This window comes from Monocercomonoides exilis, assembly GCF_001643675.1.
Source record: "Monocercomonoides exilis strain PA203 chromosome Unknown scaffold64-419423, whole genome shotgun sequence".
NCBI classification, from domain to species: Eukaryota; Preaxostyla; order Oxymonadida; family Polymastigidae; genus Monocercomonoides; species Monocercomonoides exilis.
The window spans coordinates 92,248-106,833 of NW_027150609.1; the positions used below are offsets into that span (position 1 = coordinate 92,248).

General features: G+C 34.4%; 4 protein-coding genes across 4 annotated transcripts; 2 read left to right on the plus strand and 2 right to left on the minus strand.

Annotated features, from left to right (window-relative positions):
• Positions 1 to 25: 25 nt before the first annotated feature.
• Positions 26 to 5,685, minus strand: MONOS_12513 (uncharacterized protein; the record flags this gene model as incomplete). The annotated part of the gene is made up of 1 exon (XM_067865141.1): positions 26 to 5,685. The coding sequence occupies one exon, from the start codon at positions 5,683 to 5,685 to the stop codon at positions 73 to 75; it is 5,613 nt and encodes a 1,870-aa protein (XP_067719249.1). The 3' UTR covers positions 26 to 72.
• Positions 5,686 to 9,052: 3,367 nt separating this feature from the next.
• On the plus strand, positions 9,053 to 11,478 carry MONOS_4754 (putative Protein NLRC3). Its single transcript, XM_067874850.1, has 6 exons — positions 9,053 to 9,329; positions 9,395 to 9,669; positions 9,752 to 10,392; positions 10,481 to 10,584; positions 10,656 to 10,809; positions 10,976 to 11,478. Exons 1-6 carry the CDS (start codon positions 9,089 to 9,091, stop codon positions 11,268 to 11,270), a joined length of 1,710 nt encoding a protein of 569 aa, XP_067719250.1. The 5' UTR covers positions 9,053 to 9,088; the 3' UTR covers positions 11,271 to 11,478.
• MONOS_18323 (putative Rab5-interacting protein (Rab5ip)) lies at positions 11,388 to 11,994 on the minus strand. The gene is made up of 3 exons (XM_067871333.1): positions 11,776 to 11,994; positions 11,606 to 11,712; positions 11,388 to 11,553 (listed from the first exon to the last, which is right to left on the minus strand). Exons 1-3 carry the CDS (start codon positions 11,979 to 11,981, stop codon positions 11,486 to 11,488), a joined length of 381 nt encoding a protein of 126 aa, XP_067719251.1. The 5' UTR covers positions 11,982 to 11,994; the 3' UTR covers positions 11,388 to 11,485.
• Positions 11,995 to 12,014: 20 nt separating this feature from the next.
• Positions 12,015 to 14,438, plus strand: MONOS_4753 (putative Endoplasmic reticulum-Golgi intermediate compartment protein 3). Its single transcript, XM_067874849.1, has 10 exons — positions 12,015 to 12,082; positions 12,142 to 12,177; positions 12,272 to 12,430; positions 12,488 to 12,604; positions 12,654 to 12,763; positions 12,843 to 12,943; positions 13,031 to 13,106; positions 13,303 to 13,483; positions 13,596 to 13,733; positions 13,892 to 14,438. Exons 1-10 carry the CDS (start codon positions 12,040 to 12,042, stop codon positions 14,080 to 14,082), a joined length of 1,152 nt encoding a protein of 383 aa, XP_067719252.1. The 5' UTR covers positions 12,015 to 12,039; the 3' UTR covers positions 14,083 to 14,438.
• Positions 14,439 to 14,586: the final 148 nt, after the last annotated feature.

The window sequence follows — 14,586 nt, forward strand, 5'->3', positions numbered from 1 at the left end:
TACCTTCTTTTTTGTTCTTTTCTCATTTTTCTTCTCTGCCTCCCTCTCAATTCTTCGCCAATACTCCTCCGGTTACGTCTCAATTATCACCATCTCGATCAACTTCGGATCTTTTCTGATTTTATTATTAACAATCTCTTCTAATTTTTTTGTTCTTCTCTTTATATTCCTCCATTGAATAAAAAATATAATCAATAATATAAATAAAACGACGACTATCGCAACGCATCCAATTAACTCCCATGATAATTTTCCTTCCTTTCCACTTTTTGCATGATTATCATTTCCATCTGTCTGAACTTCACTTTTGTTCTTTAAGATAAATAAATCGGTTGACACTGGATTTCTTGAATTTCCAAAAAGAATTGAGACAGAAACCTCAGCATCGTCTGCTGCATCATTGATGATCGTTTCTGATATCACTCCTTGCACTTCATTCTCCGAAATGAAATCGTCATCCTCAAACCGAAATGAATCCTTAATCTCAACATCACCAACAGATGAACAAACACTGAACGAAAGATTGCAAGGAAGAAATAGCAATCCTTTGAACGTTAGTTGCATCTTCTCTCCATTTTTCTTTGTTTCTATCGCTTCAAGCTTTGGAATAAATAGCAGTGAGCCTCTCTCATCTGCTATTCCTGTCGTTTTGCAGTCTTTATCCAATATCCACATCGATGAATTCCTTTCCAAACCATCCCCTCCCTTCAGGCTCACAATGTTCAGCTCAGCAAAGCCCTCACATATCATGTTTTTTCTTGCAGATGGGTATTTATCGATAGACGGATTGTTTCCAACAAACTTCCCTTCTTCCATTTTCATTGATCCTCCAGAGATTGTCACACCTCCTTTTGAGGAGTTTGCAACTGTTGTGTCTTTCATCTCTGACGAGCAGTTGGTGAATTGTAGCACTGATCCGTTCCATTGGCACGCTTCTTCTCCTTTGTTTCCAGTGTAACAATCGTTTTTCTTTCTATCACTAGCATCAAAGATAGACGAAACAATCCTGAATTCTTTTGCTTCATAAACATCCATAATACTTCCTTGCACAGATAGTGACTCGCATCCAACAAATGAGCAAGCCTCAATCACTTCTGACATAACAGGCCTTCCAGATGAAAGGAAGCACGGGCCAGCTGATGTTCTGCTCACATTTATAAATGAAGTTTGTTTTACCATCAGCTCAACATCCGTTGCCACAATATCGATTCCACATCCATTTGCCAAAATCACATTTGTTGCATGCATATCTCCGATTTCAACTGCAGACCCTTCCTCGTTCACAGAAATCAACGATCCTTCACAAGTTACAACGTCAGTTATTGTCCAGAAGCGTATCGATATTTGCGATTTTCTTCCAGCCTCAGACGATTTGAGGGAAATCACTCCTTTCTTGCATTCCACTTTTGCAACAGAAATCCTCTCGGCTTCACACGAAGCACAACAACAAATTTCCGCCAAACATTCATCAAAAATACAATTTGAAACGTTTATATCCTGCAATGCCACCTTTTCAACATCATTCAATCGCATCAGCTGCATGGACTCGATGCTCGAACAACTCACATTCCGCAAATTGATCCCACTGCCCTGGTCTGAAACAAAGACAGGCGAACAAATCACAAGAGACGATATGCTGCAATCACTCATCACCAACTTTCCCTTGTTCACTTTCACCATCGAACACTTCATCGAAATTGCCTCCTCTCCTTCAAGCTTTTCTTCTCCAGCAAACGAAACATCAGCAACACTCAACACTCCATCTTCCAGGCAGATCAAACTCTGGTGTTCTGACGAAAACATCCTTCCAATCACAAATGCCAAATATTCGATCTTTACCCTTGATGAGCAAGTTAGCAAGCAGCTTTCTGCTGTTTCAACATTTTTGTTCACCATAACAACACTCCTTTCCACATCCAGCTCCGTCGATTTAATAGTCACATCTGTTGCCACTCCTTCTCCCGTTATTTTACACTCCTTGTCTATAAAAAGGCTGCTGGACACAGATGGCACAATATGTGCCAACCCAATATTCAGCGAAATGCAGGGCTCATCTGTTGTGCCACATTGCTGAGAGTCTGAGCTGTTTGCTGCCTCTGCTGCTACAAAAATCGTTTCGCTCTGCCAAGTTATCACCCGAAGCAATAAATCTTCCTCGTCTTCATCGTTTTCCTTTGTGCAACCCCATATCGCCAGATCCTTTTCAAATGGAGCTCGGAAGTCGAGTTTGAACTGCTTCTCCCCAATTTGTTGATCCAGATCCTGGCACTTCACATACACATCCCTCCCTCGATATCCCCTGTTTCCACGAAGTGTGACGTTCTCAAACAAAAATGGAAGCAAGGCATCAGCTGCTGATTCACAGTCCAGATACACCCCTCCTCCTCTCCCACTTTCTGAGCAGAAGCATTCTGTTATCTTCGAAAAACAACATGAAAATTCCACCTTTTCATTCATCCTAATCAGCATCGCTCCTCCCCTTTCACTGTCTGTGTTTCCGCAGCCTTTCATACTCGTGTTAAACACTGATACAATTGCCACAGCACTTCCCACTCTCATCAAAACAGACGATTCTGTTCCGCCATTCTGATGAACTTTATTAAAAATGCATTTTTCCATCATTAAACTTCCTGTCTCTTCTTCATTGTTGCCCACCTCTCTTGTCTGTGCCACAATTGCAAATGCACTCTTTCCAAGCAACTCAATATTTGCCATAGAAACATTGCTCAGAACCATTTGGCTCCCTTCTGCAAAAAAAACGACCCACTCTCTGCATTTTTGAAGTTTCATAGAGCAATCAATCAGTTCGCATTTGCCCGACAGACACTCAACGATCGAATAAATAAGCTCATCGCTCGAACTCCTAACAAAAGAGCAACCGTTGATCTCAAAGCGTTCTCCACGTGTGCATATAAGCTTGGTCTGACTCCATTCAGAACCAAACTCACAGCATATTTCCATGCCTCCAAACGCGCTCACCTTCTCGTTCACAAAAACAGATTCCCCTTTCTCTGTCTTCCCCGCTTTGGCTTCAATCACTTCACAAAACCTCATCAATGCCCATCGCTCCTCGTCCAACGATCCTATAATTGCAATATCTGAAACATCTGCCTCGCAGTTTATCATCACCTCGTCAATAATCTGAAATGTTCTCTTCTTACCATCTGGAACCTCCTGTTTGGATGGGAAATGCATTTTGCCATAACACAAGTTCATGCACGGCTCTTCTTCGCTGCCACACCGAAGAACGTCCCAACCACTGCTGCTACTCACATAAATCGTTTTATTATCATAAAAAATCAAAAATCGTCTCAAATCGAAGTCTGTTTTGGTTGTATCATTCCCAACAAATAAATTCTTCTCCTTTTCTGTTTCTCGAACATCAAATACAAAACGATCTGCACAAACAGACTGATTCAAATCATTCGAAAACATAAACATGTTTTTCCCTGCAAATGCATCACAGCTCTCAAATTTCAAATCGGAAAATACAAATGAATCTGTTTTTTTGCAATCAACAAATATTCCTCCCCCTTTTCCTTTCTTCTCTTCTTCAACTCCTGCCATGCATCCACAAAACTCTGATCGGTTCACAATCAGTACGCTTTTTGCTTGCAAATTTACGCACAGCCCTCCACCACAAGTATCAGTGCCGTTTGTGCTGCATTCAGTAAAATTACAATCAACAAAACACACTTCACATTGATCGTTCATTTCCTTCTCCCACATAACACTCACGCATCCACCGTTCGCTTCACTTGTAATCGATGAAAAATATGTTCCCTCAAATCTTACCACTTTGCCATCAACGACTTCCACTGCGCATCCTTCTGAAAATGAAAATCCTGTGACATTCGCCGATTTGATTCCCAAAAACCCTCCTTCGATTTTCAGAAGTGATCGCGTCGATGGATTTTGACATTCAGAATCCTTTGCAATCGAACACCGCTCCAGCACAAGTGAGCCATCCTTTCCAACGATTGCTGCCGAACGATTGCTCACACACACCACTGATGCTTTGCACAGTTCAAGTGTGCCATTTCCAATATTGATCCATCCTTCTTTTGTCGACGAATATAGACATTTCAGTATCGTTGAACCATTTTCAATGCAGCTGACTCTGATCTTTTTCCATTCTATGTCAAGCGCTTCTTCCTCAAATAATTCTCCGGCAACAATCACTGAATTATTCATATAATAGTTCCAACTTGTTATTCCATATTTCACAGTCTTGCATTCATTTCCTATCCCGCCACAAGCAACTTTATCACTTCCAGCATTTTTCACAAAAATGTTTTCCAAAGCATCAGGCAACCATTGATTGTATGGGGCTCCATAGCCACAATCCTCTGCATATCCATTACATAATACAACTCTATTCTTAAAAGTTGATAATGAAAAGCAGAATTGAAGGGAATTTTGTGCTGATGCTGCTGAGAAATATTTCCCAAAAAACACATCCGCAGCATGGTATACATAGTTAACCGAGTTTCTCTGAAATAGGCAATATGCAAAATTGAATGATGCATAGTTGCCATTCATTCCAGCGTCAATTCCACCTGCACCTAATGGAGCGGTTCCTCCAGCAATAAAACAATTGGATATCATCATATTCGTTTTCACATTTATCATCATTAAGGTGCCTGCATAATGCAATGTGGCTTTGTTTCCTTCGAAATCTGAATCATAAACAGATCCACTTCCTCCCATGTACCAAGCAACTGTTCCTCCAAAAGCAGCAGAACAACTGTCAAATGAACATTTAATTATTGTACTAAACCCTGATGTAATGTGTGTCAAAGCACCTCCAATTGAAGATTGACCCTTTCCGGAACATTTATTAAAAGTTGAACTTCTGAGCTCGCAGTCACTTCCACTGCAGAAAACTGCTCCTCCATATCCATAGTTTTGGTTGAATGTATCATAACATTCAACAAAGTTGCAGCTTGCCACGTTTAACTTTGAGTTTCCGCTCACAGTTATTGCACCTCCATGAACGGAACAACATTTTGTAAAATTGCAATCAACAAATGTGACATTGTCATTGGAAAATGATTTTCCACTATCTGAATAATTTTGGTTCGTAAAAATTTCACGCGATTTGATAAAAGATGAATTCCGAAACAAAAACGAGTTTTCAGGCAATCCTCCTACAATTACTCCATAAAATGGCTGCTCGCAATCTGTAAATTCACAACCTTCAAGAAAATTATAATTTGGTTCAAGTTCAACAAGGCGGGGCTTCTTGCGAATTGCAACAGAAGACATGTTGCAGAAGAAGCAGTCTTCAATTATGATTTCCGAAAAATATGCACCGCCAACAAAAGGAGCTGATGATCCCACGAAAAACGATTCAAAAGAGCAGGAATCAATGGAAATCGACCCACCAGGTAATAAAGAAGAGGGGGTTGGGCATACCAGAGATTCAACAAAATGGTTTGGATCATCAATCCCCAGCGTTAAATTGCACAGTCCCAAAGAGCCTCCGGTACACGAAAATGGAGAATTATTCTCGCACGACGAAAGTATCACCTGGCAGTCCTTCATCTCCAGCAATGAGCCTATTACAGTCAAATGCGGAATGCAATTCAAAGATGCAGCAAATTTTGGTGGACCATGAATCTGTACAAGAACCACAGAAAGCGAAGAATTCTTTGCGACAACTTGTGAATTAATTCTGCTCATGAACTGTGACTCAGTTTTTTTCTGCGAATATTGCGAACTCGAATAGCATATGCACCAAAAATGTTTAATGAATCATGGAAAATAAGAAATAAAAGTCACACCTGCTCAGTTTCTTTCCAAAAAATACATTTTCAAAATTTTCAGTATTTTTTGTGCCTTTGTACAAAAAATAAACATTGAATTTCTACTTCAAATGACGCAAACCACTTTTTTTGCTTGCCATCATATCAATCATAACGCTGGCTTCATTATCATCATATTGCCAAATACTTTTATCAATGAAAGAATTAACGATATCTTCAGTAAATGGCTCCTTTTCCAATTTACCAACGATTCTTAGAAATTCCGCAGCTAGAATAAGCAATGTTAAAAGCATTAAGTTGCTCTGTCGTGCTTATATTCACAAAAAAATGATATTTGCAAAATATTGTGTTTCAATTAAAATTTTATAATGCATAAATTTGGATCAAATGATGATTATTGTGATTTCTGTATAATAGCCATATTGTTTTATGAAAAAAGTTGCAAACAAAAAAAAAAAATAACACTTTTCAAATATAATGGATGTATGAATATTTTTTTGAAAAAGACTCTTTGTGTTTTCGATTCTATCTTAAAACATTTATTCCTATTCTGTGATGTTTGTTTTTTTCATTGGATATTGTTTCTTCATTAATTATTATGCAAATTATATTATCTTGTTCTTTTGAGTTGTTATTTTAGAAATGATACAGATATCGCATTAAAATACCGGACATCGCACAAAATACCGGACAAGATTGATATCTCAATAACTGCAAGTGTAATAATTCTCATAATTTTCCTCAAAACACAACTTGTCAATACAAACTCATTTGAAAAACAAGACTTCACTTCTGCTTTATTTGTGCTCAGAAAAAAATTATTATTAAAATCTCGGAGAAACTCATAATCCTATTTCTCCGAGAGTTCAATCATTATTTTTTTCTGAGCGCAAATGAGGCTATTTTGAAAGATTTGTATACCAATTGAGTTTGAATTGAAGAGATATATTTTGAGGAAAATTATCAGAATTATTTCTCTTGCAGTTATTGAGATATCAATCTTGTCCGGTATTTTATGCGATATCTGTATGTCCCTTTTATAATTCATTTTTGAAAAGCTAATTGGGTGATTATTTTTGAGATCATAACTTTTTCTTGTGTGTTTATTATGAAAATGTTTTTTGTTATGACAAAAAAATATTTATTGAAATGCCATGTGCATTATTAAAATTTAAAAAAAAACCAATGTTTGAGACGGTTCATGATAAAATAATGTGACAATATTGAAATAACTCAGCAATGTTTATTTTTAAAAATTCAATGCAAATTGGCAAACCAAAATTATTAACAGAAAATATTTGATTACAAAAATAATCACCCAATTGTTTCAACGCTTATCACTTTAAATATATTTGAATTTATAATTTTTTGTGCAAACTGAATTCTATCAGAGTGTCTGAAAAAAAGTATTATAAAATTTTTTATCATAATTTGGGGCAAAATATTTTTCTTCAGGCATTTTCATTGATAAATTATGCACTTTTCAATGACTTTTTAAGATCAAAAAACATAATAAAAATTGTTCTATTTTTTGACATTAGTGAAATGTCACAAAACATAATGTTATAACATCAACGATGCCTGTTTTCTTTTATAAAAATCAAAATTATTGCAAAATCTGATAATGTTAAATAAAGTTATGAATGAAGCAATTTTTTAATACCTTGTGCAAAAAAAGCTTAAAAGTCCGTATTTTCCCCCATTTTTGGAAATAAAAAGAAATTAATCATCGATTTATATTTTTTGTAACTAAAAACGAAGATGCTCTCCTTTATAGAAAAATATTTTCCTGATTGTAATTGATGGAAATTACAGCAAAACGTGATAATTCAAGTGTTTTTGAAAAATAATAGAGAAATTATTTTTAAAATCATAATTTTTTTCGATGGTGTTCATTTTTCAAAGGTTGTTTGTCACTGGAAAGAGATTTTGGATTCAAATAGAAAAATTATCACAACTGCTTTAAAACAAATGTTTCAGCATCAATAAAGATGAAGATATCTTAAATAAAGCCTTTTCATTTTTCAGTGTTCATTTGTTGATATTAAAGTGATATTTTCGAACCGAAATTTTTGAATGGAAAAATATGAAATGTCTATATTTTTTTAGAAAAGTTCTTTTTGTTTAATTTTCTAATAAGATAAAAATGTCATATTTCGATCACATTTCTGTTCCCACTCACCAAGTTTCACTGAAATGGAAAAACAAACATTATCAAGATTTTGTTTTCATGATCGTGAAATTTTGTCAATGAGAACAGAAAATTGATCAAAATATTAAATTTTAATTTTATTTGAAGATTTAACAAAAGGAACTTTACAAAAAAATTTTGACATATCAAAAAGAATCACCCACATTAGAATTGCATAAGTTTATTTTTCTTTTTCTTTCTTTCTTTCTTTCTTTCTTTGAAAAGTTCTTTTTGTTTTATTTCAAGTAGAAATTGAAAAATGATTATATTCATCAAATTTTTATGTCAACTCACCAAATTTCACCAGCATTTTAATAATAACACTGTCAAGCATTCATTTCCATGCAGGTGAATTTCATTGTGCAAGAATAAAGTTTTATAATTATTTTCATTTTTCATTTTCACCGGAAAATAAAATAAAAAGAATGTTTTAATAAAATTTGGACAAAAGATGGAAAATATCGACTTTCAAGCTTTTTATTCACAAAGCAAGAAAAAATTGATTCACTCATAAAATTATCTATCATTCTCAGATTTCAAAATAAATTGGTTTTTCTTATCTGCAAAGAGCCATCACAGATGTTATTACAAAAAGTTTTGTGATATTCCGAGTATTTCAAAAAATGAGTACATTTTTTAATTAATTTTTTGATCACAAAAAACTTATCAAAAGTGCATAATTTTTCAATGATAATGCCTGAAGTCAAATATTTTGCCCCAAATGAAGAAATGTTGCACAAAAATTTGTATTAAAGGTGAAGCAATAATATGTTTTATTGAAAAAAAAAAAAAAAAAAAAAAAAAACACGAAGTGACTGATAAATAAATAAGGCTTTAATGGCGACTCTGATGCCGAGGGATTTTTTTTGAAAATAGTTTGTTCGGTCGATAAAGATAATATTTGGTAACATTTCGTCAAATGATGCATTTAATACAAAAACAAAAATTATTATTTCTTCTTTGAAACCTGATGTTTGACAAGCTTTTTATATGTTTATTCATTCTTTTGTTTTAAAGAAAAATTGAACGAAAATATTTGCAAATAAAAATTTTTTCATAAAAACAAGTTATTTTAGAAATATATTGTCATTATGGTTCACATTAACTTCGTATTATTTTATTTTTTGAAATGTCAACAACTGAACCAGAAAAAGCGGTTCAAAAAGAAGTAGAAATTAAAAAAGAAGGGGAAGAAGAACAAGAGGCAGACGATTTTTCTGATTGCCTTCGGTACAACGTTGAGACTCAAACATATTCACTTATTCTTCGCTGGCGCCCTCTATCACAACTTGAAATGATTGGACTCGCTGTTCAGCTCTCCAAAAAAGGATTGATAATTGACACACTTGATATTGGTCAAACCAACTTTGGTTTGCTTTTCTTTCTTACATTTTGCTTTTCATAACATTTTGTAATTAATCATTTACTTGAATAGACTCACGTGGAATTGTTGGTCTTTCAAACATTTTGCGCACAAATCAAGTTTTAGCAAATCTTGACATGGGCCATAATGAACTTGGAGTTGTTGGTGCGCAAAGATTTGCTGAATGCCTGAAATCGAACACTTCATTGGAATATGTGAATCTCGAATGGAACAAAATTGGGACAGATGGACTCATTGCCATTGTTAATGGATTGAAGTCAAATGCGAAAAGTTCATTGAAAATTCTTGATGTTCACTGCAACCAAATTGAAGCTCCTGGTGCAATTGTTTGATTAAGATAATTTTCATTTATTTCTTTGTTTTTGATGAACTTTGATAACTGAAATAAAATTTATTTTAATATTGCAGGCTCTTGCAGAATACCTATCAACGAATCCAGAATTAACAAATGCGAATATTCGATTTAATCCAATCGGCGATAGAGGCGGAAAAGCAATTGCAGAGGCTTTAGGCCACAACACCCACATCGAAGCCATCGATATGGCAAGATGTCAAATTGGAGATGAAACGATGGAAGCCCTACGGGATGCTTTCAAGTCGCTTGCTGCAATGAAAGAAAATAGACGATTGGGAAGTTCATCGTCCGCTTCCGCCTCAGCTTCTGCTTCAGCTTCTGCTTCATCAACTGCACTTTCCTCAGCTTCTTCTGATAAAAGCGAATTCCCTTCTGAACATCCGTTGGTTGCTATCATGTTGGAATCAAATGACATGACTCCGAAAGGATTGAAGGCGCTAGCAGTTGGGCTTATCGACGGAGCAGATTATGTGCGGCCAACGCAGATGTCACTTCACGCAGCCAAATTCATTGCAAAGATGGGGCCAGAGCCTTGCGTTGATGGCTTGAAGATGCTGGGAGTATATCTGTCAATGAAGAATTCGTCGCTTGTGACTCTTGACTTGGGAGGATGCAACATTGAAGATGCAGGAATTATTGCTCTTATGGGAGCATTGGAAGCGGCTCCCACATTGGAGAACCTTTACCTCGAAAAGTTTGCCATGAAATTAGAATATGCTCAGCAAATTTACTTTATTTTTCGAATGTTTGTACTTTGAATGACCATCTCTAATATTAAATAGGAACAAACTGACCAACATAAGTGCTGAAAATTTGCGTGATGCTTTAAAAACAAACAAAATGCTGAAAGAAATAGATCTCCACCAGAATCGCATAACTGACGAAGGTTTGTTTTGTGCTTTTATTCATTTTCAATTATATTTTTTTACGTCTACATATTTTTTTTCTCTCTTGCAGGAATCACAAAGCTCATTGTTCTTCTTTCTGAAAATGCTGTACTTAGACTTATTGATGTTAGAAGAAATCCTTTGTCGACTCGATTTAATCCACAAACTTGGCGCAATGAGAACTGTCCAAAGGCTCGAATGACAGCACTGCTATGGGAAGATAGGCTTGCCATTTTTTATTTGCTCTTTTCTTTGCTTGAATTATTTATTATTAATACAAAATTCACTCATGAATATTCGCAACTTTATATTTAAAAATTTCAATCATTTTATTTTCAATTACTGAACAACTGTAATTAATTTCCTTTATGATTGATTCAAATGTAACAGGCGAGAAGGCATTTCTTCAGAAGAAGTCGAAGAGTCCAGCAAGAGGACTATGTTCGATCCAACGCCAAGGAAGATTGCTGCTGCACGTGAATTACCTCCTCTGAAGCCTTCAATAAGCAAAGAAGCCTCCTCATCTTCATTGTCTTCTTCCCAACTCCCTCGCGCGACACCAAAGACAACAACGCAAGAACCATTCAATCTCAGCACTTCCAACTTTGTTGCTCATGAGCCAGTTCCAAAGCCCAAGCCAAAGCCCGAGAAATTGACGCTTGATTGGGTTCCAACCTATAAATGAGTATCCCTTAAAATCCTTTGGAGAAAATGAATTAAATTAACGCTTTTCGAATTCTTTTTATTTCCTTTAATTTGTTATTTGATTTACAATTCTTTCGTTCAAAAATTTCATCTGTTGTTTTAATTGTTATTGTCAACTTATATTTGTTCAATTGCTTTCATTTTGAAATGAAATGATAATCAACTTAATAATTGCTAAACGAAATATTACTTATTTCAAAAGTGAAATCCGGAGTAAATTACAATCCATGAAAGAAGAAACATTGCAAATTGATTGAAAAACCCTTTTTAAAAATAAATTGAATGAAAGATTCACTTTCTATATATAGAACAAACCTTCTGTTATCAGATTAGCAAATTCAAACAGTTGATCATCTTCAGGGTTTAAGTGAAAATAGAATCGAGAAAATCCAAGAATTAAAACAGATGAAACAATTAAATACCTGTTAGAAGAAAAAACGTTGCAAATTCAAAAATATAAACGTAACACTAAAAAAAGGTCATACAGAATTATTCCCATGAATCCTTCAATTGATGCGACTCCCCAGATAAAACCAAGTATTAATGCCACAACTTGTTTGAACCAGTGACTAATAGTTTTCCACTCTTTAGTTGAAAGATTTGAATCTCTTGCTTTAAACTTACGAAGACATTGAGATTCTTCTTGATTAGATTGGGCGTTTCCAGCAGATGAGGTACTTGAATTTTTCATTGAAATTTGCTATGGTCAAGATCACAATAACCACAATGACGTAGTTTTGACGTAATCAATGTTCAAACAGCTTGATTTTTATTCCAAGCACGTGGATGATGGTTTGCTTTTGATTCTTAAAAATTAATTTCTTTTTATTGTTCGAAACAAAATTAAAAAGATTCTCAACGGGTCAGAACTTCAACTGGAGCATTAAGTTTGAAATAATTTTCATTATAACAAACAATTTTAATCTATAACTTTTTCAATGTGATACAAAAATCATCTCAAACAACTTCAAAAATATAAAGTCTCTGTAATTTCAATTATAACGTGCTTGACGCTTGTTATTGTTGAATTTACAAACTGGGTTAAAGGTGAAGTTAGAAATGAACTTACAGTTGACACATCAACTGAAACAGAAATGACGGTATTCTTTGATATTGTGTTTCCAAGATTGGAGTGCAGATGTTTGTTTTTTATTTTTTAATGAGAATAAATATTAAAATTCAAATTTTAATGAAAAGTCCTTGCTGTTGATTTGACTGATCAAGGGGGAAAACATCTTCACAACATTTGGCAAAATATAGAAAAAACAGATTTAGAATTAGACGGAAGCGTGATGCAAAGTGGAGCATTGAAAGGTTGATTTTAGTTCAATTAGATTATAAATGACGCATTTTCTTTGACTAGAAAAATATTCCCTTAATGATATTATAAAGAACGAAAAAGATTTGAGTTCAGAGCAACAGAAAGCCTTGAAAAAATTAGAAAAATGCCTTCCATGTTTCGAAGCAACCTCTGTTTGATGCAAATATCGTCGTTTCTTAAAATAGTTTAATTATACAAATTTCAACTTTATCTATTTTGAATGATTTTCAGGAACAAGATGTTTGCTGCAATACATGTGGAGATCTCATTGCGGCTTTTCAAAAGACAAAGATGGATTTTATTCGTGTTCTTAGATACCCACAGTGCAAAAAGTTTGGTTGCTTAATTAAACAATTCACATACATTTTTATTGATTTTTATATCAACAAAATTTGACTTTGTTTTTATCTTATTTAAAGCCTTGACTGGTCCAATTTATTTGTTCATAAGGATCGCGGTGGATGCCGAGTTAAAGGTTCCATTAATGCTGGAAGGGTTTGTGAATAACATCTTTTCTTTCTTTCTTTCTTTTTTTTAATTCTTTTGAGGAAGGAGATTATTTATTTCTAACATTGTTTTCCATAATCGTTAATTTATAATTATTATTGATTTATTATTATTATTTTATTTATTGATTATCTTTTCATGAATATATTATAAATATGAATTCATATCTGACAAATGCTAACAGGTTGAAGGACGACTGTCTTTGTCTTTGATTCGACCTTTTCGGGTGAATGCGACGGGGCCATCAGGACTCATTGACTTCCTCTCAGAGAACTTGAACATGACACACACAATCAACCACTTTTCGTTTGGGAAAGACCATCCAGCGCTGAAGCATCCACTGAAAGGACACACAACATATCAGCGTATGCTTGTTGTTATTATTAAAATTAAATCAGAATGTATTCATATTTATTCATTGATTCCGAATAAATGAACATTTCACTTAAATGCTGATGGCTTGGTGATATTATTTAGCTTATCCTGGCTTCTTTAACTATATTGTGAAGATTGTTCCCACCACATACATTTCATCACTGAGCAATGTTGACACTTATCAGTATTCAGTCACTCGCTATTCAAGACGCTTTTCAAACGACGAAACACATTCACCAGGTTCTTTTTTGCCATTATTCTAACATTCTATTTCAAAGATGCTTTTTTTTTTAAACATGTTTCATTATTTCTTAAAAATTCTATGTTTTTGTTCTTATACATCCTTTTATCATATATGTTTTTTATTATTTCTAACTTTTTGCTTCAAATGCCATCAGGTGTCTATATTTACTATGAATTCACACCACAGCGCATTATCCTGAGGCAATCGAGAGCGTCTTTCCTTCACTTCCTGGTGAGGCTGTGTGCTGTCGTTGGCGGTGTCTTCTCAGTCGCAGCTGCGCTGGACAACATCTTATACACCATCCACCTCACAACACTATCTAAAACAGACCCTCTTCACATTTAGTTGAGTCAAAGTTTTCTTCTGATCCTTCCTCATTTGGATTTTAGACAATCAAATCCTGTTCAAATGTCTTTGAATGGGCTTTAACACTTCACTGTATTTTTATTATTTATTTCTCCTTTTTTGTTATGCGGTAAATATTTGTCAAACTTTATTTTTTATTCAATGCAGAATTTGTTTATTAAATCAAAGGATCCTGTAAGTTACAAAATTATAATCATACAAGAAATAGTGATTGCCGTTGCTAACTGTTGTTTGTTTTTTATTCGTTGCATATCTCATTTGAAAGACAATTTCCATTGTATTTGATGGAATAACAAATTTCATTAACAGAAATGTGAATTGATTCCATCAATAAACTGGCTTTGAACTCAACAAGAACGTTATCAACAATTGTTAAATAATACTGAAATGAATGATGGAAAAATAAACATATTTTTCAGTTTTTTTTTAACTTTGAAAAGAAAAAATATTGGTTATTAATGATCAAAAGAAGGGTGAGCTTTG